Consider the following 25,081-nt stretch of genomic DNA (forward strand, 5'->3'; position numbering starts at 1 on the left):
ACAAAATTAAAGCATAACAGACATGCTGGCCTAGAGGTGGGGAACTTACTAAAGCTACAACTGAAACATGTTTTTTAATATGTAGCAAAATTGTTTACTCATTGCAGAAATAAATTAATAAGTTGTATTACATTTTAATAACAAGAATCCTATTCAAATGAATTACAGACTCTACTTTTGTATAAGCAGAATCATCTGAAAGATCTCTAGTTAATTGTAACTGGCTGACAGAAATGCACTCATGAATGTGTAGCAACATATACATGCTTATGTAAAACAAATAAAAAGTATATCTTGCTCTATTTCGACATTGAGCACTTTTGTATGAACATTATTATATTCATTGGTTGCTTAATCTCTGGAAAATATTAATCTGGAATAATTATATATATATATATATATATATATATATATATATATACACAGTAGAATCCCGAGATACAGCATTAAAAATTTAGTAACAAAATACAGTACAGTATATAATACACATCTTCCAGCCGGATAGTATCTGTTCGGTACTTTGTCTTTGATCAATGTAGTGGACACCTTTCATACTGAGACAATTACTATTTATTTGGAAACTGCTAGAGTGCCCTCTTTTTGGGGGAGCTGGTTTTCCCCCCACATTAAAAAATGACCTTGCGTCTAATTTTCTTTTGTGGGGAAGCAAATAAATAAAACACATGTATATAATCAAATAACATTATAAATAACACTGTAAGGCGGGGCAAATGCCGTAACCAGGGTCCGGAAAAACATTGTATTCCACATCCTAACCTGAAAAAAAAGTATCCTAGGGCCACTATACATGTTTTGCAAAGAAAAACAGAACATCAAAATAAAGTAACATGTACTGCAAAGTATACAATAGGTGGGTTGTTCATTGTAGCCGGTGAACGACTTAGGTTGGTCCACCATATGTCGACTAGGTATTTATTTGCTTTCCCACAAAAATAAAATGTGACACAAGGTCTTTTTTAATGTGGGAAAAAACCAGCTCCCCTTAAAAGCGGCACTATGGCAGTTTGCAAAAATAAAATTTGCTGAGTATAGAAGGGTTCCCTCCTCCATTGACTAAGGATAATTAATTTGAGTGCAGCATCCGAGCAGGCTCTGCACTTCAGCCACCAGTCCAGTACGAGTACCGGATATCAAATGACACCTAACTGCTTAGTCTTCTGCTATTTATTGAGATTGGAATAGTCTATTATTAGGTAACATAGGTTAGTTCCGCCACAACCCCCCCCCCCTCCCAAATTGATAACTTCGGACAGTGTATTAGTATTTTTTCCTCCTTTGGGTGGACCATGAATGGCTCAGTGATTTCCCTTTTCCTGCCTGAGCGTTGTGGTTCTGGTGTAATTTGGGGAGACTCAAATGTGTTGCAGACAGTTTCTATAGCCTCTATGTGGGGGAATCACAGTTCAGAGCAAAAAACATGTTATTGCCGTTTTCTCAAGTATTAATCTATTAATCACGAGAATTTGATTACTTGCATGGGTATAATCTGCCACAGGTAATTAATGGTCAGTAAACTTCACCTAGAATCCCCTTTGTAATAATTCACCAGACAAGGGGCAGTATTGTTCCAAGGGTTTCCACTAGTGTTGTTAACCTGATGAACTGTCTATTTTGAAAAGACGCCAAGTAAAACGGGTCCAACAGTTCTTCCATATTGTAGAAAAAGCAGTTTAAGTGCTATTATTTTGCTGCACGTAATATCTTTGAGTGACAGTGACTCTTGGTAAATAATGTTCCAATACTGGGAAAAGTAGACTTGTGACTAGTACCTATTGCAGTGTAGTTGAAGTTTTCGAATCCAGTTAAAATTCGCCTGCAGTTGCATAGACATTTGCAACTGGGTCAGTTGCTGAGGGTGTCATCACTTTAGGACAAGTGATAGAATACTCTGTCTGATTTTGGTTTCTTGGTTTGTGGTCAGGCACTGTTCTTGTTAGGGGAGAGCTACTTTTGTTCAGACTACAACTATATTGGTTTGTTTGCACCTTCTGTTTGACTTTTTGTGGCCTAGAAAAACAAAAGTTTCCTTGTTGTTTACATTTACGGAAACTGGAGATGACCGAGCATAACAAGATGTGATTTTATTTTACCATGTAAAATGTTTGAATTATCTGTTGGCGGAACTTCTTACAGAACAATTTAGCCTGAAAGTCTCTTTATTCCGTAAACGTTGGTCATGTCCAAATTTGCAGAAAAATGATGAAGATGATATTGCTAAGTACGCAGCTACCTTTTTTTTGTCCGATCACTACTTGCAGTCGATACTAAAAAAAATCTTCATACCACCGAAAATAAGCTTCAAATGATTTACCTTCTTCAAAGCCGTAGCAGGAATTTTCAATCGCATTCGATATTGAGTCTTGTGAAAATGCAATATTATTATCGGTGGACATAATATTTTTTTATGACTTAAAAGCTCTTTCATGTGTTGTTGATTTTCATATTGCTGGACCTCTAGCCTCATTAGTTGTTCTTGCAATCTTTCATCCGAGTGTTTCCGGTGTTCAAATAATTATTGTTCTTGTCTTTCTTTCTGTGCATTGTTGTCTTTCATCTGAGGGTTTCTGGTGTTCAAATAATTATTGTTGTTCAATTTGCAGTTTTAATTGTTCCAATACACTTTGTAAGGTATCCATTTTTGTATGATGAGTAAAATTAGAAAAACCAGGTTTTATTTGTTTTTTAAACAACTGGGGACAAAGGGAACAGTAATTTGTTTCCTTCAATAACTTTGCAAATGAACGTTGACAATAGTTTTAAATTCCAAGTAAATGTCTTTTCCCATAGAAAAGAAAAATATATGTCGCAAGAAATATTCAATATTCCTTCAGAGCAAATGTCTTTTCATAGCACAAAAAAAAAAATGTTCACTAGAAGCTCCCCCCCCCCAAAAAAAAAACAGTTCGCTGGCACACTTATTTAATGGCGCGAGAAAAAAAAACACGAATAATTTGTATTTCTCTTTCTTTTGTATTTACGAGTGCGCCAAGATGGCGTGACAGTGCCAAGCAAAGAGAAGAAAAGAAAAAGAAAAACATTCTTACTTTCCATGAGTTTGCAATTCAAACTTTTGTCCACACACTTATTTGGTTTTCGCAAGTTCCTATTTTTCTCCTTTCATCAGTGTTTTCTGAACACTTACTTGGTTTATATGAGAGAGAAGAGTAAAAGATAGGGAAGATTGAAATACATACTGAGAAAATATATATACATATAAACATATATAATGTAATAAGGAGCATTCCCGACATATCTTCATCATGCACTAAATATGTCTTTCTATTCGTACCCTACTTTCTGGGATGGTGGTTTCATCAAACTGGCAGAGTCTTGGACATTCTTGTGTGCCTACTTCTCTGTCAGTGTGAGGTATGGTCCTATGCAGTTCTAAAAGGTCTACCTTCCCAGGCTTTATCTTCTCATCCTCTGAGAAAGGAATTTGTTTATTCCTAATCACCTAAGGTATCGTTATTGCATAAAGTTTAAACCAACAACTAAACATAAAGTTTAAACCAACAACTAAACATAAAGTTTAAACCAACAACTAAACATAAAGTTTAAACCAACAACTAAACATAAAGTTTAAACCAACGACTAAGCATAAAGTAAAGTTTAAACAAACAACTAAACATAAAGTAAAGTTTAAATTAATAAGCATTAAAATTCAGTAAAAGGTTTGGACTTTTTGAAGAAGTGTATAATCTTTTGAAAAGAATGGTTGAGTTTATCAGCATTTGTTTCGTGACATTGCGTGAGGAGTTATAGGAGTCTTTTTTTATTATTTAATTCCTTTCTTCATGCTAACACTGTCATAACTTTTGATTACTTACGCACAATAGTTTAGATCAGGAGTCTCCAAAGTTTTCGAGTGGGGTTTTTAAGAATGACGTTGACCAAAATAAAAATAAGTGACTTGGATGCGTTTTACTGTTCCACTCATTAGTTTTGCTTTTTACTGAAACTGGTTCTCCAAAACCTCATTGTTTTAAACATTTTCTGAATATTGTTAAAAACCATTAGACTATTTTCGCACATTTCCATTTTTTACAATTTTTTCTAAATATTTTCATGTTTTGCATTAAAGACTTTGCCAGTCCGGATCTGGCTCATGGGCCATAGTTTAGAGACTCCTGGTATAGATTGCTCAAATAAAACCATATCAAAAAAAGGGGCTTTGTTTTTCTTTTGTTTGACGACAATTTTGTTGTTTTATTGTTGTTTTTTTTTGTTGTTTTATTGTTGTTTTATTGCTGTTTTTTTGTTCAGATTAATCGGACATTCGTTCTCATCTTGATTGTTATCTGCACAACGTTTCGATCAATATAACCTCTGATCTTCGTCAGGTGTAAATGTACACCTGACGAAGGTCAGGGGTTACACCGATTGAAACATTGTGCAGATAACACTCAACGATTGTCCAATTAATCCAAACAATAAAAAACATTCATACCTCATCTCAAAAATTCAGAATTGTTTTGTACTTATAAAGTCTTTATAGCAGCCAATCTTATAGGCTGTGAGACAAACTCCTATAATATTTTTGTAGCAATAAAATGCTTGTCAAACAAAAGATTGCCAAAAGTCTATGAAGAATTTATCTTCAAGTGAAATTAACTGGTACTCACATATCCAGTTGATAGAGATGCAGGAAAGAGGAAACCTAATTCTTTGTTTGTGTAGGGGAACTCTCTGTCCTGTGCAGTTCTAGGAGGTCCACATTCCCAAGCTTTATCTTCTCGCCCTTTGTGAAAGAGTTACTTTATTGCTAATCACTTAAGGTGCCCCTACTGTCAACAGTGCTACTCAGACAAGTTTTGTTCAGCCAAAGTGCTTTTCGAGTTCTGTCACGGCTATGGGATCAGTTTCACTAATATTTTGGGGAAAGACATGAATCCATATATCTTCCCTCCAACTATAATTAAATAGTAGGGTAGACTGGACCTCAAATTTGCTGTTTGATTTATTTCGAAAGCATTTCATCAAAATAAGAAGAATGTTTGCATATTTACCTGTAAGTGACCTGGCCGGAGTAAATGCTCGATATCTACAATTGCCTTCTCAGCCAAAAGACTCAGACCCTCGGACTGCACCTGCAAAATTTTTTTTCCGTTGACCTCAAATGTTGACACATAGTCAGCTGAAATAATAAGAAAATTTAGCCATAAACAAAAAAACAGAATTGAAGTCTATTTTTACATCTATTATATATAAGCGAAAATATGTGTGCATTTTTTTTGTATGTCCGACAAAGGCTTTTATAGGGGGTGATGGTCGGGGGGGGGGGGTCTTAGAACTTTTTATATGCTCCCTAGATTATAATATCTCCGACTTATGAAACGAGGTCGTCTATTTTTTATTTGAGTGACTTTTATGTTACTAAATACAAAAAATCGCGCTGTGATTTCATTTCTCTATGGCGTGATGCTTGACCTAGAAAAGCAGACGTTGATGTTCGTTTAAGCACCTGCTTTTTTTAACCGTTTAATTTCAATGATTCTCACTTCTCTGCCCTCTTAGCGTCGCAGTAACATGCCACGCCCTCTTTTTTGCCTTCGCCTCAAGGTTTCCAGTTCGAACCTACCTGCCTACCAAAATTTATTTTTTCCTATACACACATACCGACAAACACCCGTGTGAGGGTTCTCGCGTTGGTTAAATTTCAGAAGTTTCTTATACTTCCCAGATCGTAATATTTCGCATTTGCAAACGGACATCGTCCCTGTCTTTTTTTTGATCCAGTTAAACAAAATTCCCACTTTGCCGTCTTGTCACCTGTTTGTTTGTCTTTTTCGTATAAATAAAGCAAAGCGAAACTAATCAAACGAAAACACCTGGCACCTTCCGGCTGGGTAGTATCTGTCCTGTAATTCGTCCTTGGTCAATGTAGGAGAAACCCTTCATATTTATTTGGATACTGTCAGAGTGCCCCCTTTTTGGAGAGAGCTCGTTTTCCCTCACATTAAAAATGACCTTCATGGGAGGTTTAAAAGCAACGCCATTTCTGCAAGTCATGAACGCTTTACACGTCCCGTCGTGTCATGGAGTAGCGGTAAAATGTCAGATTTTCTTTCACTTTCTTTTCCACCTTCGCGTCACGGTTTTCAGCCTGCCTACTACCACTTGTCTTTTTGTTTTACACCTCAAACGCCAGACACCTAGGCTAGTCTATTATATAAAGGGTGTATGTGTATATGTATGTGCATCCAGCTAAAAATGTGTATATATGTATGTGCGTGTGTATATATATATATATATATATATATATATATATAATATAAAGCTGAATGTGTGTGTGTGTGTGTGTTGAGCAACAATTGAGAAGAATATTGTTTAAAGCTAAAACTGCTTTTTTTTAATTTTAAAATACATTTTCTCCCTGAATTGTTTTTGCATTTCAAAGAAAAAAGTCTTGTTTTTCAGTACTTGTAGCCACGTGATACGCACACTTGCATTCAAACCTTAACCATCGAAACATCAACACCGACTTCTATCATGAAAGCGGCAATATCCACTGATAAAGACTATTTCGTTTTATCATTATTTATTAAGGCTTGAAGGCCACTCAAGGAAAAGGGTTAATGAGTGTACGGTGATCATCAGGACAACAGTGTAGTGATCGTTATTAGTGGAAATCTATAATATAAAGCTGTGTGTGTGTGTGTGTTTGGTCACGAATAGGCTCCTATATGGTTGACTATTTTAAAAAACTGATTACATATAATGATAGAAGATGTATCGAATCACAGGAATGGGTATGTTTGATCTGGCAGAATGGTGGTTCATTAAAATTGTGGGGTCTGTGTTCGTGCCTGGTCCACAAAGTATGGAAATAAAATATTTAAAAATTATAAAAAAACGTTTACAAGTGTTTTTGATATAGATGTACATAATAATACTTTGATAAGTATGTTTTAACTTAAATAGGGATGGTATAATAAAATTGTAGGATCTGCGTTCGCGCCTGGCCTCCATAGAATGGAAATAGGCACAAACTTTAATAAAAACTTTTCATATCTATCTGCGTAAGCATACTTTGATAATTATGTTTCAGTTTGAAGAAATATGGTATGATAAAATTATTGGGTGTTTGTTCGCGCCTGACCTCCATATAATAGAAATATGTCACAAAGTTTAACAGGTTTTTTAATATAGATCCACAGAATATTGTGATAAGTGTTTCAGTGTGAACATGTATGGTATAATAAATTATGGGGTTTATCTATTTTATTTTTACTTTCATCATATTTTGCTTTGGTTTTGATACACCCAAATTCGAAGCTATCTCTTTACAACCCTTTCTTTTCATAACCTATCATACTTTCAGAAATCAGAGTCCATTTTCTGTAGGCTATTTTTGAACCCAGTTAACGGCGGGTACTTTTGCTAGTATATATATATATATATATATATATATATATATATATACTAGCTGTACCCGGCCACGCGTTGCTGTGGCTCAGTTTGTTAAAATGGAACACATTCCTCAAGAAAAATTGCATTTTGTTCGTTTATTTACTTTTATTATTTTTTGCGATTTTTTTAATCAATAAAAGTTGTTATCCCCCCCCCTCCAAAAAAAAAAAAAAGATTAATTTTTTACCATAAATTGTTAGGTGAAAGTTTTTTTTTCAGGAAAAATTGCACTTTTTTTTTTTTTTTACGACATTTGGCAGTAAACGTTTCACTTTGAAAACGGAATTTTTATTATAAAAAGAACAGATGAATGCTTTTAAATAGGTATGTGAATGTAGAGAAAAGTTTGATTTTTTTTTTCAAGAGAATGTACAAATTATTTTTTTTTAACAAATGTTCAGAAAATAAACAGAAAAATACTTCCATCATTAATTATGCAAAAAAAATAAATAAAATGTTGATTTAGTGTTTCAACATTATGCTTATAAATTAGGATAAAACTTGCTGAGTATGCGCTGTTTTACGGTTGTAAAAATGGAACAGAGACTTAAATTTCACTTCGTTTTAATCTTGCTTAATTTTTTAATTGTGCCCCCTCAAACGAATATAATCAAAACAGTAACATTCAACAATTGTACTTTATGTATATAAAACACAAAATATTTATTAAAAAAAAAAAAAAAAACGTTAATAGCGTAAGGGAAATAATTCCATTTTTAAACGAAAAAGTCAGTTTGGTATATCTTTTTGTTATTTTTTACATAAGTCCAGCTTACCATTCACATTGGAAATGTCGACATTTATAGGTTGTCGGGTACGTTTACAACGAATAAACACTCCAATCTATTAGATGTATCAGAATTTTTGTAGGAATTTTTGACACCCCTATCACAAAACTGCGAATAAAATATAAAAAACTTGGAATTTCTCTTTTAAAAGTGGGTTGTTTATTTTCTTTATGGATTATACTTCCAAAATAAACTTTTAAAGTTGTTTTAAAAGTAATAGAAATATTTTTTTTTTTTTTTTAAAACAGTAATGAATTTTCCGAACTCAATATTTTTCAATTTTTAAACTTTAAAAATCTATCCAAATTTTTCTATTGATTCTATTTTTACGATATTTTCTTGTGAAATTTTATGCTTTTTTCCAATAAACTGAATATAATATTTTAGACAAACGTTTTTTTTTAATTCACACCCACCCATTTTCAAGTGTCTATTAAAAAGTAAATAATTAATTTACTCACCAAAGTTTTATATATCACAAATTGAAGAGGAAAGGTCAATAAGTAATATATTCAAATTTAAAACAAAAAAAGTAGTGTTTTTTAGAAATTTACCTGTAAAGTTCGAAGTTTAAAACCTTTTTTTTTAAACCACATTGTTCGTTTTTTCTTTTGTTTTTTGTTTTATGAAACCTTGGTCTTTGCTCCTTTAATTGAAAAAATATTAGGGCTTGAATTACATTTTTCGAGTAGTTATAAGCTTGGAAAGACAGGGGGTAGAATAATTCACGCCTCCCATTTTGAAATGTCTATTAAAAAGTAAATAATTTACTCACCAAAGTGTTATATATCACAAATTGAAGAGAAAAGGTCAATAAATAATATATTCAAATTTAAAACGAAAAAAGCAGTGTTCTTTTAGAAATTTACCTGTAAAGTTGGAAGTTTATACCCTTTTTTAAAAAAAAAAAACACGTTGTTTGTTTTTTTGTTGTTTTTTTTTAATAAAACCTTGGTCCTTGCTCCTTTAATTGAAAAAAAAATTAGGGCTTGAGTTACATTTTTCGAGGAGTTATAAGTTTGGAAAGACGGGGTGGAATTATTCACTATTTTTCATGAAATTTCTGACACACCTACCAATCTACCCATGTTAAGAACGGCTTTCGGAATAGACACCCCTAACCTTGCCAGCATACCCGAAAAGCTATCAAAGTTGACGTGTCGAATGTGAACGATCAGTTGGATGTAATGTAAAAATGTACCGCATTTAAAAATGAACGAAATTAAAATTTCCGTTCCATTTTTACAACAACCGTAAAGCAGAGCATTCTATGCAAATTTTACCTAACTTACTGTATTAATGCTATTTTTTTAAGCTAAAAAAAAAAAAAATACTTAGGTTTGGCTATAAATTCCTAAACTCATTTCATCCTAAATAATTTAGGTGACTGAAATAGGAATCTAATTGAATCTTTAATTTCTTGAATAGTATGCGAGAATTCATTTTTCTTCGAGTTATATCGAATTCATTAATATGGACTTTAGGGGCTTTTTTCGTAATGTTACTGTAAAAATTATTTTTTATTGTTACAAATTACGATACTTTATTTATATAAAAAAAGCAAAAATAAATTCTTGCGTTTTTTATTTACTACTGAAAACCATAACTTTAGTAAAGGTATTTTTTGTTTAAACAAAATAAAACATTTTCACTAAAAGTAAAAATAATTAGTTCATTATATTCTGCGATCATTATTTGATAAATACTGCAATTTTCATTAAAATTGGTTAATTTCCTGATTTTTGGTGAATTTTTAAGTAAAGGGAGGGGTCAAAATGTGTATACACTTTGAGCGTCAGCATTCATTTTATCTGTACCTACCATTTTTCGATAAATATTTGATATGAAAGCGACTATGTGTGGTTAATTTAAATTAAATTTTAATCACGTGGTTACATTATCAATAATCATGTGATTAAACCCATTGAAAATTTACCGATATTGTAAACACATTCTGTTTACATTAAGCCTGTAGTGTTTTTTTAGTGATGCAGGTTACATTATCAATAATCATGTGATTAAACCCATTGAAAATTTACCGATATTGTAAACACATTCTGTTTACATTAAGCCTGTAGTGTTTTTTTAGTGATGCAGTTTTGGCAACTGAGATTTAAAAAAACCCGCGAGATCAGGAGAAAGATATGTCCAGAAAATCGCTAGATTTTTAACTTTTATCATCTGAAATTTTCAAAAATCGCTAATCCCCCCCCCCCAACTCCATATTTTCATTTCCTAGCATAAAAAAAATTATACATATAGTATATTCAATATATAAAATGTTCCGTGTTTTCTCACTATATGTTTCTGGAATTATATTGAAGTTGTTAGCTCCCCAGAAGGCTTACATATTTTATCAGCTAGTTTTACCTGTTTTTTCAGAGAGGGTATTTTTTTTTTTTGCAGGAAACAAATCATAAACTCAAACTTTTTATAATAAAAGTTAAATTGAAATATACTGCAAATTAAACATCACAATAATGGTGCAACATATTTTGAAATTAGAAAAATAAAAAAAACAAAAAACTTTGTTTTAGCATGTTAAAAGTATTTAGGTTGGCAGATAATTAAATTCTACTGTATTGGTATCAGTTTTTTTGTTTTTTTTTTTGCTGTTGTTTCTATTGTATTTTAAACTAAACTTCGGAGGTTGGAATGCCCCCCCCTCACCTAAAATGTACTTGGAAAAATCGATTTTATAGCGAGATTTAAGAATGGTTAGCTGAAAAAAAGGTGAAAAACAAAACATGTAATGAATAAATAATTGTTACCAAAGGTAATAAATGCTACTTTTTTTTACTTACATGAATGAGTTTATTTTATGTTTTAAAGTATTTTCAAGCACTTGTCTTTATTTTTTAATCTATAATTGCGGGTGTGTGGGTGCGAAATACCTCCAGATTTTCTAGAATTCCCCGCTAGATTGCAACCGGAAATCTCCAGATCTAGCAGGAAAACCGCTAAATTGGAACCACTGGTCACATGACAGGAAGCGGTAATAAATAATTGTCCCTAAATAAAAAAAAATGGCCTATCGGTACAAAGAAAACCACTTATTTATCATAGAAAAATTAATGTTATAATTAAAAAGAAATATATAAAAGCACACATGGATATAGTAAACATATTATACCAAAACGTGGAAGTGGTTTTTTAGACAATTAATTTTGAATGAACCAAGAGTTACATTTATATATATATATATATATATATATATATATATATATATATATATATATATATATGTGTGTGTGTGTGTGTGTGTGTGTGTGTGTGTATGTGTGTGTGTATGTATGTGCATCCAGCTAAAAATAAAAAAAACTGCAAACTTGATATATTCCTAATCAGTGTTAAATAACAGCTAGAATTAGAAAGAAAATTTTTTTTGTATTAATACGCAATCTTAAATAGATTTTAGCTTTAAAACGCTCAATCAATTAAAAAAAAAAAAAAATTGTTTTTTAACAATTATTTGAACAATCTGTCTCCAACTCTTGTCTCAATGTTCGTTCTTATCCAGAATTCCCCCATATTAAAAAAAAAGCAAAAATAAACAAAAATCTGTTTGATGTATGTATTAGTGACAAAACGAAAATATCATATTCTAAAAATCACGTAAATTAATCAAGAAGTTTTATTTTTAAATAAGAAAATCAAATTTTATGAGTAACCGAAAATGTTCATCTCTTGTCTGTCATTTCGAAAACAATCTAAAACAAATAAAACACAGAGATAGTTCAATAATTTTAATGTGCAAGATTTCTGTTGTAATGCCAATGAATGCCCATTAATCATTTAAAAATAATTTTATTTAAAAAAAATAAAACTACTCAATAAATTTATATGATTTTTGGAATATGATATTTTTATTTCATCAAAGCTATGTATATCAAACAGATTTTCCTTTATATTTTTTCTAATGTCGGGAGAATTCTGGACAAGAACCAAACGTTTACTAAAAAATTCCAATTTAGAAATCATTTCTTACACAAAGTATAAAATGGTTTGAAAATAAAATGAAATAAAGGAGTTATACACACACGTCAATTTCTTCCAAGGAATTTCAGGGTCTTTATCGAATTTTATAATGTCCTGGTAAACAAAAGGTTTCGGGGCAGCTGTTGCATAACATAGCTTTAATTGCGATGAGAATGCTTGGGGAAATAATTGCCGCCTCACTGAGCCCAGCAAACGAAAAGGGACCAACATCTGAAAAAAAAAAGAAAAAAAAAGAAATGATTAATATTTAATAAGAATGCCATGCATTTATTAGCAATAAAAATGTTATTTTAAACTAAATCATGACGTCATGTCTTCATCGGATGATCAAAAATATGAAAGGTAAATGAAAGGAAAAAGGTGAAAGAAAAAAGAAAGAAAACCTATTTAAAAAGTGAAAAGAAAAGACAACAGTAGAAAAGATGAAAAAAAAAGGAAGCAAAAAGAGAAATGCAAGAAAAAAGAAAGGAAACTGGTTGAAAAGATGAAAGGAAAAGGGTAAAATAATAAAGAAAAAAAGAAAGAAAGATGAAAAAATGAAAGGGAGAAGAAAAAACGAAAAGAAGATAAAAACAAAAAGATGAAAAAAATGGGAAATAGAAAGAAAATGAAAATAAGAATAAAAAAGGAATATAAAAGAAAAATGAAAAAAGGAAGAATGTAAAAATAAAAAAGGAAACTAGGAGAAAAGACGAAAGGAAAATGATAAAGAAAAAAGAAAAGATGATGAATAAAAAGAAAGGAAAATGAAAAAAGAAAGGAAGATGAAAAAAAAAGAAAGGAAGATGAAAAAAAAGAAAGGAAGATGAAAAAAAGAAAGGAAGATGAAAAAAAGAAAGGAAGATGAAAAAAAGAAAGGAAGAAAAAAGGAAGATGAAAAAAAAGAAAGGAAGATGAAAAAAAGAAAGGAAGAAAAAAAGGAAGATGAAAAAAAAGAAAGGAAGATGAAAAAAAGAAAGGAAGATGAAAAAAGAAAGGAAGAAAAAAGGAAGATGAATAAAAAAGAAAGGAAGATGAAAAAAAGAAAGGAAGATGAAAAAAAGAAAGGAAGATGAAAAAAAGAAAGGAAGATGAAAAAAAGAAAGGAAGAAAAAAGGAAGATGAATAAAAAAGAAAGGAAGATGAAAAAAAAAGGAAGATGAAAAAAGAAAGGAAGATGAAAAAAAGAAAGGAAGATGAAAAGAAGAAAATGAAAAATAAAAATAAAAAAGATGAAAGAAAAATAAAAAAAGAAAAATGAAAAAAGAAAGGAAACTGGTAGAAAAGATGAAAAGAAAAAGGTAAAATGATAAAGAAAAAAGAAAGGAAGATGAAAAAAAGAAAGGAAGATAAAAAAGAAAGGAAGATGAAAAAAGGAAGATGAATAAAAAAGAAAGATGAAAAAAAGAAAGGAGATTAAAAAAAAAATGAAAAAATAAAAAAGATGAAATAAAAATAAAAAAGATGAAAAAATGAGAAAAGAAAGGAAACTGGTAGAAAAAATGAAAAGAAAAAAGAAAGGAAGATGAAAACAAAGAAAGGAAGATAAAAAAGAAAAGGAAAATTAATCTATTCATTTTGAAAAGTGTTTTTATGATTCAAGTTCTTTATATTTTCAAATAGTTTTCATGGTATTTGTTTGATTGTTTTGTAGAGGAAAATTGTTGCTTTTGTTTTTGACTTTGCAGAACATGATTAAGTTTTGCAAGGTGAAAGGGAGAAAAACAACAACAATGTTTCATGCATTTTAGTGAGGAAGCCAGTATCTTCAGACAGCCTAACCTGATAGCACAAGTGAAATCAAAAGAAAGAAAAAAAATGGTAAATAAGATAAAAAGGAAAGAAAAAGAATGGAAACTGGAAGATGAACGGTAAAAAGTGAAAGGATGAGGAAAAAAGAAAAAGAAAAGATTAAATGAAAAAGAAAAACTGATAAAAAGATAGAAGAACAAAGAAGGAAATAAAAAAGATAGAAAAGATCAAATGTGTTATAAAATGGAGTCCCACGTAGACAGACTGACAGTTTTAGCTAATACATTAGAGATAGATTTAATTAACAAAACTCATTGTTTCGTTGGAAGTTATTTGAGTTCAAAGCTGAAAACTGTTTTGAATAAGAATCACAGGTCAATACCAGAGATGGAACAAACACTGCAAAACATTCATTGATATATGGCCTGATTGTCATTGGATTGTGACGTCAGAGGACTAGGTATATAAGAATGAGAATTGGCAAGATTATGGTGGGATTCATGTTTTGGAAGTGCAATTTGAAAAAAAAGAGATGGTCTGTACTGCGGTAGCAACAGGAACAAATCACAGTCTGCCTCATGCAAGCAATGATGACAGATGGTATTTATTTGCTCCCCCACTGAGCAAATTAGGCACAAGGCCGTTTTTAATGTGAGGTAAAAACCAGCTCCCCTAAAAGTAGGCAAAAAGGGGTCACTCTGGTTACCAAAAATAATAATTGTCCCAGTATAGAGGGTTTCCCCTCCATTGACTGGTACAAATTATCTTAAGTGCAGCATCTGAAGAACAGATGGTATTTATTTGCTCCCCCACTGAGCAAATTAGGCACAAGGCCGTTTTTAATGTGAAGTAAAAACCAGCTCCCCTAAAGTTGGCAAAAAGGGGGCACTCTGGTTACCAAAAATAATAATTGTCCCAGTATAGAGGGTTTCCCCTCCATTGACTGGTACAAATTATCTTAAGTGTAGTATCTGTCGGAACAGATGGTGTTTATTTGCTTCCCCACCGAGCAAATTAGGCACAAGGCCAATTTTTAATGTGAGGAGTGAAGGGAGGGGGAAGGGAAAAAGGGGACCAGCTCCCGAGAGGTGGGAAATGGGAGCTGGTTAAAGGTCAGGTATGTGGGGTTGCCCCCACATCTGGTCTTTGCTTGCAGTATCTGTCGGAACAGATACTACACTGTGATCTTGTCCCGAAGGCCAATGCAAGCAATGATGACAGATGCAGTTATTACCTGGGGGCAGGGAAACTCACATTGCAGTTGAAATGTAACAAGACTGCAAGACACCCCCCTCCCTTTTAAGATGAGAGATTATCGAAGAATTAGCAATGCATCTTCGACCCAGGAATGCAGAAATAAGCGCACTTTATCCAGGAAAAACATGAAAGACTTGCATTCATTTTTTAGTTTGTGATGAAAGGCTTTTCTTACGGAGGGCAAAGAATGATGGGCAGATGGAAGCAACTCAAAGACACATGGCCTCGAGAAAAAGATATGTATGCAATATCTTATTGTAATGTACACATTTGTTGTAAAACTCAGAAAGGTTGACGTGCCATGACTTGAACTTGAAGAAATTAAGCCAACTAGGAGTAAAGAATTAATAGAAGTTATAAACTTTAACTGAAACAAGCAAATAGTTGCAACAACATTCGATATATTACAAATGATAAAGGACCTCCTAAAACTATATCCGATGGTGAGGCCCCACCTTGCGGGCCTTGGGGAGTGGGGAGCCACCCTTTAATTGCCATTGCTCCCAGGTCCACTCTGACCCGGAGTGGTAGTACCTGTTAGGGTCCCAACTATGGGTTAAATAGAATCTGACTTTAAAAAAAAATATATATATATACTCCATTAAAATCGTTCTTCAAAATAACTAGATTCGGCATTAAATAACCTGAAAAAGGTTAATATGCCATAAAACAAAAACAACCAACAAACCAACAAATGAAAAAGAAGAAATTGTGTAAAGACACAGCAATCCGGATATTAAACAACATTTAATAATCTCTCTATATATTAAACAACATTTAATAATCTCTATATATGAGTGACCTTGTCTGTCTGGAGTGGTGTCTACCAAACTACTGTCAATTTTCGGTCTACAAATTTGAAACTGCATATATAGAGAAGTCAAACTTATAGAACAAATTCAATTTGGTTTTTAACCAGCAAAAATAGCTGCTAGGGGGCAAAAATTGGAACTTAGCGCAAGTCAACTAAACATGTACCTTCTATGCATGGACAAATATACAGTAGAACCCCGGGATACGGTGGCTCTAGGATATGATTTCTTCAGGAATATGATGTTTTTCCAGTCCCTGATTATGGTATTTGCCCTGCCTTACAGCGTTATTTATAATGTTATTTGATTATATACTGTACTGTATTTTATTACTAATTTTTAATGCCATATCCTGGGGTTCTAGTGTACATTTATACGTTTATGTATGTTGTTTTTTTAAAGTTTTGATATGCATAAGGATTTAACTCAGATGGTAACAAATAACGTTGGAGAGTTATATGTTTTGATTTTATGTACGCATATTTAATTTTTGCAAAAATTTAATGCATGCACATGCAAAAGAAACAAAAAAAAATATGGCAACCAGTGAAAACAATAGGGAATACAGTGGATAATAAAAGTCTTAATATCATGAAAACTACTTGTCGGCGACAATTTTATAAGTGGTACTAGCTGGGGGCAGGGGGGGGCGGTCGTCCGGCTTTGCTCGGGCGTAAAATACGGTTAAATATGATATTTTAATTTATCCAGATTTCATATATATTATTATAGAGTCATGATTTCAAAAATAAAAAAAAAGTATTTAGGTGCCATCAGTTAGAATCGAAACTGAAACTGTAACAATCAAAGTTGGTGACTTTACCACTTTACCAACATACCACGCACATGAACAAAGTAAAAATTAAAAATAAACCAAGATGAATGTACAAAATGTCTAACGATTTTTTCAATTTTGACCCATTTTTGACCCCTTAAAAACTATTTTAACCGGCTAAAGACCCATAAAAGAACAGTCCATAAAAAATCCAATCATTTGAGGCCCCTAGTGCCACTCTGCGACTTTTAGTTTAAGAGAAGATAGAGTTTAAAAATATGGAGACAGAGAGACATATAGCCGTTTATTTGTTCAAAACAGACCAAATGAGTGTAAAATCAACTTTTTAAAAGACTTTAGTTGATACTCTAGAACACATTGACCTTTTTTTAACTAAGAAAATCAAATTTTATGACAAAGTAAAACATAAAATTTTTGATCGGTCATATTTCTGATCCATCATAAATAAGGGGGAGACAATTCAATTCGCACTAGTGAGTTCAAAATCAGCCTTATAATGGATACATTTAGTATTAAAATCGCTAAAAGTCGTAGTTTTATTTTCTTAGATAAAAAAAATATGTGATCAATTTACATAATTTTTGGAATATGATATCTTCATTTCGCGACGAATATGTACATCATAAGAATTTTTCTTTGTTTTTTTGTTTTTTTTTAAATAAGTGTAATTCTAAATAATTACCATCAATACCAATGGGTTTGTTTATGGCCATTTTTGGAGAAGTTAGAGTCCACTTTTGAGAGTGTTGGCTTTTTGGTTCTTTGTAGCAGATCTTTCTCAGTGGAAAAGAAATACAGCTACTAATAAGCATGGTATTGATGTGGTCTCAAATTGCTGCTGCTACAATGTAAACAAACTTGAATCCCCATCAGCAGAAAACATGACACTACTGGAAATATGCCATTACTATGCATGCTAAAAATAGCAACCACCTTTTCTTCAACAACAAAGAAAAAATACAAAACTCAATTTTTCACAACAAAAGAAAATAAACAATTTATTATTAGACAGATAGCTCTCCATAAAGTCGGTGGCTTTCACAACAAATCCTTCAGTTTAGCTCAGGAGTTAGGAGCACTCCTATCCTGATTTGACAAGAGTCAAGTCAGCATTCCCAGTCATAGTGGGAACCATGGACAACTACTGCTGCCTGCCTCCTGGGACTCCCCCCTCACAGTCTGCCACTCCAGTTCCTAAACCTGCTTCAACCCTGGCTCATTTCCAGCAACGCCAACCTATCCCTGCTGCTTTTAGCAATTCCAACGACTAACTCACTCTTACAACTCCCTCCTGCAGTGACACTAGCTTATTCCTGCAATGTCCAGCTACCCATACCAGTGTCTACTGACATCTGGCTACCTGCTTCAGCACCCAATAACGTCCAGCTACATGTTTCCAGTTCTCACTAACGTCCAGTCACCTGCTCCGATGCCCCCTGATGTCCGACCACCTGCTCCAGTGCATACTGACATCCTGCTATAAGTTCCAGTGCCTACAAATGTCCATCTACCAGTATCACTGCCCACTGATGTCCAGCTACGTACCATTGTCCACTGACATTCAGCTACCCGTTCCAGTGCCAACTGACACCCAACTACCCATACCAGTGCCAACTAACACCCAACTACATGTACCAGTGCCCACTGACGCCCAGCTACACATACCAGTTCCTACCTCAGGGGCCCAAGAATCTCAACCTCGTGAGAGCTGATCCTGAATCCACTGCCGTATATTTTACCTTTCCCTGGTAAAAATAAAACATGATACAGATCGTCTTCAATCTGCATTTGTCATCCTTCTTTGCTACTGCCGTTACCTCTTTACCTTGCGTCTACTTTATTAGTTGTATGGTCGATTGGCACCACCACAGCTTTCAACCGTTTTGCAACAGTATGTATGTAAATTTCTAAATCTAACATGAGCAAAAAAAACAATAAATTTATTTTAAATAGTTTATTAAAATAACGTTCACTTAAGGTATACATCATCTAAGCACCCTGCACCAATGGAAGCAATCCTTTAAATAGCCAGCCATACATTCATACATATGTAATCATTTTCATCAGAAGCAACTGCAGCAATAGATATAAGCAAGAGTCAAACGTCACTAGCTTTGCTCTGCCCAAAGCGAACCCGACTCTCCACCGATCACCAATCTCCTCAAGTCTAGCGAGTTTAACTTATTTTTCTCACAATTGTTAGGTGAAAGTACAGAATAGTTACCAAACACCTCTCTTCTCCATGTTAAGAATTGGTTGGCACTCATGTACTTATTGACCCGTGCTGAAATAACGTTATTATTTAAAAAGCCATTCTTAACATGGGGAGGGTATTTTGTATCTATTCTTTAACCGGTGCTAATGCAGAGAATGATCCGCGCTATTTTTTTAAAATCGCATTTCCACGTTTAATTAAAGTTTTATATGTTTTTTTATTCAATTGTAAGGTTAAAGTACAGAATAGGTACAAAACACCCTCCCCATGTTAAGAATGGCTTTTTAAATAATAACGTTATTATTTCAGTACGGATCACTCTCTGCATGAGTACCCTTTAACCTTACAATTAAATAATAAAAAAAAAAAAAACACACATCATAAAATTAATTAAAGTAAATACGATTTAAAAAATAGCGCGGATCAGTAAGTGCATTAGCACCTGGGTTTCTAAATAATAACGTTATTATTTTAGCACGGTAACATAAGTTTAAGTACCAACATTTCTTATCAATGTATTATCTACGCACGGCGTTACCCGGGAGCCTTTTTACTTTCATTTTTGTTCCACTTTTTTCTTTTAAGTCGATTTAGAAATTTAAATTTATTCATTACATTTTTCGATATTTATGCAGAATACTGAAATAATAACGTTATTATTTAGGAACACATTCTTAACATGGGGAGAGGAGGTGTTTTGTAACTATTCTCTACTTTCACCTAACAATTAAAAAAAATTTTTTAAATATCGTAAAACTAGAATTAACTTGAAAATACGACTTTAAAAAAATAACACGGTAACATAAGTGCATAAGCACCAAAATGTTTTGCTTGGTGTCCACAAATCCGAGGTCAAAGTTTGTTTGGAGGTGAAAACATAATGTTACACATGTTTGCCATTTATCAAACATTGGCCATATTTTGTTTTAAACTTTGTCACCAAATATTTTCACCTTGGATAAAAAATATTTTAGATTAAATACTTAATATAAGTAAAAAGAAGCAAAATATAAATAATAAATTGTTTTCGTTTGTCTAACTAACCTTTAAGCTGTTTCAAGTCGTTTTAAGAGGTTAGAGTTGTCGTTCGTGGATTTTGTGATTTTTGGAGATGATATTTGTCTGCAGAGGAAATCTTGGCATCAGCAATTATTAGTTTTATTGACGTTTGTTCGGAATTCAACCCAGCCCTTACGAAAAAAAACAAAACTATAGAAAAAACGGCGCTTCTTTGTTCTAATAGCGAAATCCGAAATATTAAATTTCAAATGAAACTAATGGTATCTACTTAATTGTTATGTCGCAGTAATAAACATATCCAAAAATTACGAAAAACGATAAGATAGAAAATTAATTATTAATGAAAATTTTTCGAAAACTATTAGTAAAAATAGAGTTTTATTAAAAAAAAAAAAAAAAAAAGAAGAACCGGAGACTTCGAATCATAACAAGGGAGGCAAATATTTTCTGAAAACTGAAAATCTTGAGCCAATTTAAGAAAACTCAGTTTTTGCTAATTATCTTTGAACACTATTTTCATTAATAATTAATTTTCTACCTTATCGTTTTTCGTAATTTTTAGATATGTTCATTAGTGTGACATGACAAATAGACACCATTTGTGTTTTTAATGAATTTCAATATTTCGATTTTTGAATTTGGCTATTATGACAATGAAGCAGCACTGAAAAATTTTTTATGATGTACATATCTGGGACAGAAAGAAAATATTGGGTAAAACTTGTGGAGAACACTTTGTTTTACGGTTGTTGTAGAAATGGAACGGAAATTTAAATTTCGTTCTGTTTTAAATTCGGTACATTTTTACCTTACTCATGGTTCACAATCGACATGTCACCCATTTTTTCGGGTATTCTGACAAAGTTGGGGGTGTCTATGCTGAAAGCCGGGCACTTTTTACTGAGTGTGGACCCAAGCAAAAAATTTTTTTTTGGTTTAAGTACGCATCATGCGCACAATCGTAAGTCTGCGGCCAAAAAAAAAAAGGCCAAAAAAAAAGTCAAATACATATTGAACACATTGACCTCAACAGCGATTTTATCTCTCGGAACTCGCCAAATACTGCTAAAGCTATAAATTAAAAGCTTATTTTCTGTTGTGTCACAAAGTTTACTTTTGTGTTATTTAACATGAGGTAGGTGGGGATTAACTATACTTCATCTATCAATTTAATGAAGAAGAAACAGTTTAATATATTTTAAGTTTGTATTCCTCGTGGTGGCCAAACTGCACAAGTACCCATTGTAAGTCTGCGGAAAAAAAAAAGGCCAAAAAACCGGAAGTGCAGTCAAATACACATTGACCTCAACAGCGATTTTATCTCTCGGAACTTTTTTCAAGACTCTGTTGAGGTCAATGTGTTCAATGTGTATTTGACTTTTTTTTTGGCCTTTTTTTTTGGCCGCAGACTTATTGCGTGCATGCGTACTTAAGCTTGCTTGGGTCCACACTCAGTAAAAAGTGCCGAAAGCCGTTCTTAACATGGGGAGGTTGAGGGTGTCTATTCCGAAAGCCGTTCTTAACATGGGGAAGTTGAGTGTGTCTGTTCCAAAAGCCGTTCTTAATATGGGGAGGTTGGGTGTTTATTCGTTGTAAGCATACTGAAACCTGTAAAAGTCAACATCTCCAATATGAACGATGAGTTGGGTTGGACTTATGAAAAAAAAAATACCAAAAAGGTATACGAAATTGACTTTTCTCGTTTAAAAATTAAATTATTTCGTTTTTGTTAATAAAATTTAATTTATATATATATATATATGTATATATATATATATATATATATATATATATATATATATATATATAGAGAGAGAGAGAGAGAGAGAGAGAGAGAGAAAATAAAAAAGGAACAAACCGTATTATGTGTTCACCAACGTTTCGTCTTTATTTTGAGACTTCCTCTGGGTGAATGTATTAATGTATTAATCTCATTCACCCAGAGGAAGTCTCGAAATAAAGACGAAACGTTGGTGAACACATAATACGGTTTGTTCCTTTTTTATTTTCTCTATTTTGTCGGAATACTATTTCCATTATTTCCATCATATATATATATATATATATATATATATATATATATATATATATATATATATATATATATATAAAAAGGTACGATTGTTGAATGTTATTCTTTTGATTACTTTCGTTGGGGGGGGGGAACAATAACAAAGCATTAAAACGGAACAAAATTTTAATTTCCATTCCATTTTTACACCAACCGTAAAACAAAGCATTCTCTGCAAGTTTTACCAAAATACAAAAAGAAGTAAAAAATTGTATGTACTCGTAATGGAATGAAAATATCATATTCCCAGAATCATGTAAATTGATGTAGCAATTTTTTTTTACCTAAGAAATCAAATTTTACGACTAAGAGAGGAGGAATTGTCTTGTGTCACCATTTTAGAAAATGATCTCAAGAAACAATGATTCAACATTGTTTAACAGTTTTTAGAAATTGACTTTCAAATTAACCTATCTCTGGCCAAGTGTTTATTTATCCCTCTTTCTCTCAAATTCATTTTTATCACTTCCTCTCCCGCTTTTACTTGGTTTGCTTACCTAACTACCTTAGGTGTTCTACAAAGTTCTACAAAAAAGTCTGGAAACTTATTTAAATAAGTTTCCAGACTTTTTTGTACAGGCATTTAAAATTGTCATAGATTTGTGAAAATTCAGTATGTTATTGCTATACATCTTATGAGATGACTGACCAATTTTTATGATTTCACGTTTAAATGAAGAGCTACAGCAGAAATTGGAATACACCCTACTAAAGCCTGATTGTCACAGTTGTACTTCAAGGTCGAAAAGTAGACAACAATATGTGTTATTAAGATTGATTTTGATACAGAAGACAGTAATTCTTCTCCCTTTGTAAGAAACATTGTGCATGGAATGTGAGGATTACAGGATAAAATAAGGAAAGCATGAGTTATGAGTTTGTCAAAAGTCAACCCAGGGTTCACTTTCTACTCCCCATTAATTTAATCCTCTTTGATTAGGTTATATTGTCGCTGCCAAAATATTTATTTTGAAGAGTTGAGATCTATCAACATATAAAAATATCTTTATCAAAACTATATAAGCATTTAATTCCTTTCTTTTTTCTTTTTTTCTTTTTCAACAATTTCTCCCACTCTCTATCTCTTCCTAAATCTAAACGCAGATTCCATGACCGAAGCTTCTTTCCTTAGGACTGCCTGCTCGTGGAACCCTGTTCTACTGGCCTGCTAACTACAACATGGTCGTCTTCAAGTCCAATGTAAACAAATTCTTGTTGAGCCGTCTCCTTAAATAATCAAATTATACCCAACTAGCTAAAGTACACGTCGTTGACTGAGTTCAAAAACAGCCTACAGAAAATGGATTCTGATTTATGAAAGTATGGTAGGTTATGAAAAGAAAGGGTTGTAAAGAGATAGCTTCGAATTTGGGGGTATCAAAACCAAAGCAAAATATGATGAAAGTAAAAATAAAATAGATAAACCCCATAATTTATTATACCATACCTGTTCACACTGAAACACTTATCACAATATTCTATGGATCTATATTAAAAAACTTTGTTAAACTTTGTGACATATTTCTATTATATGGAGGTCAGACGCGAACGAACACCCAATAATTTTATTATACCATATTTCTTCAAACTGAAACATAATTATCAAAGTATACTTACGCAGATAGATATGAAAAGTTTTTATTAAAGTTTGTGCCTATTTCCATCCTATGGAGGCCAGGTGCGAACACAGACCCCACAATTTTATTATACCATCCCTATTTAAGTTGAAACATACTTATCAAAGTATTCTTATATACATCTATATCAAAAACCCTTGTAAACGTTTTTTTTTTAATTTTTAAATTTTTTATTTCCATACTTTGTGGGCCAGGCGCGAACGCAGACCCCACAATTTTAATGAACCACCGTTCTGCCAGATCAAACATACCCATTCCTGCGTCTCGATACATCTTCTATCATTATATGTGATCAGTTTTCTATAATAGTCAACCATATAGGAGCCTATCCGTGACCAGACACACACACACACACACACACACACACACACGCGCGTTCAGCTTTATATTATAGATTTCCACTAATAACGATCACTACACTGTTGTCCTGATGATCACCATACACTCATTAACCCTTATCCTTGAGTGGCCTTCAATCCTTGATAAATGATGATAAAACAAAATAGTCTTTATCAGTGGATATTGCTGCTTTCATGATAGAAGTCGGTGTTGATGTTTCGATGGTTAAGGTTTGAATGCAAGTGTGTCTATCACGTGGCTACAAGTACTGAAAAACAAGACTTTTTTCTTTGAAATGCAAAAACAATTCAGGGAGAAAATGTATTTTAAAATTTAAAAAAAAGCAGTTTTAGCTTTAAAAAATATTCTTCTCAATTGTTGCTCAAATGGCGTATGACCACTCTGAATGCAAGATGAACAACCATAGTAGAAGATCTGCTAAATTATTGTGAGGAAAGTGGAGTGAAGATTTGCCATTATTTCTTCTTCTTCTTCTTCTTCTTCTTCTTCTTCTTCTTCTTCTTCTTCTTCTATTTAATACTAGCATATGTACCCGGCGTTGCCCGGGTGTTTGGAGGAGTGTGTTGTGCAAAAAAGAAAAAAAAAAGTGGTAGTAGGCAGTCTCAAACCCATACAGCGAAGGAGGCAAAGAATGTGAAAAAAAAAAGTGACGTCTTTGCTGTTGTGTCCATTGCCAAACCAGAAGTGACGTATGTTTAAATTAAGGCTAGTCAATCAAAAAGAGGGAATGATTTTTGTAAATATTGATGAAAAAAACGAACGCTCCCTGTAGAACAGTGCCCAGTTGAGGGTGAAAGAATTAATGTTTTTAACCAAATTTTTTTATATTTGTCATCTGAAGGGTCGAGCTTCAAAACGACACTGATCTTGTGAAAATCTGTCGCCTCTGTCGAAAGTTTTAGGCAGACATACATAATACATACGTACATACAAACATACATTTAAACAGATAGATGAGATT

At 32.6% G+C, this 25,081-nt stretch overlaps 1 protein-coding gene across 1 annotated transcript in view; it reads right to left on the reverse strand.

Moving 5' to 3' along the window:
- Window positions 1-20,203, reverse strand: part of LOC145261107 (fumarate hydratase class I, aerobic-like) — a 65,679-nt gene extending 45,476 nt beyond the window's left edge. Inside the window, exons 1-3 of the mRNA XM_080119324.1 lie at window positions 20,077-20,203; window positions 12,263-12,431; window positions 5,031-5,158 (exon numbers count right to left, since the gene is read on the reverse strand). Of these exons, the coding sequence (XP_079975450.1) occupies window positions 5,031-5,158; window positions 12,263-12,431 (297 nt within the window). The 5' untranslated portion in view covers window positions 20,077-20,203. The remainder of the gene's footprint in view (window positions 1-5,030; window positions 5,159-12,262; window positions 12,432-20,076) is intronic.
- Window positions 20,204-25,081: the final 4,878 nt, after the last annotated feature.

This window comes from Euprymna scolopes, chromosome 37, assembly GCF_053919585.1.
Source record: "Euprymna scolopes isolate OS-2025 chromosome 37, ASM5391958v1, whole genome shotgun sequence".
In the NCBI taxonomy this organism is placed as follows: Eukaryota; Metazoa; Mollusca; class Cephalopoda; order Sepiida; family Sepiolidae; genus Euprymna; species Euprymna scolopes.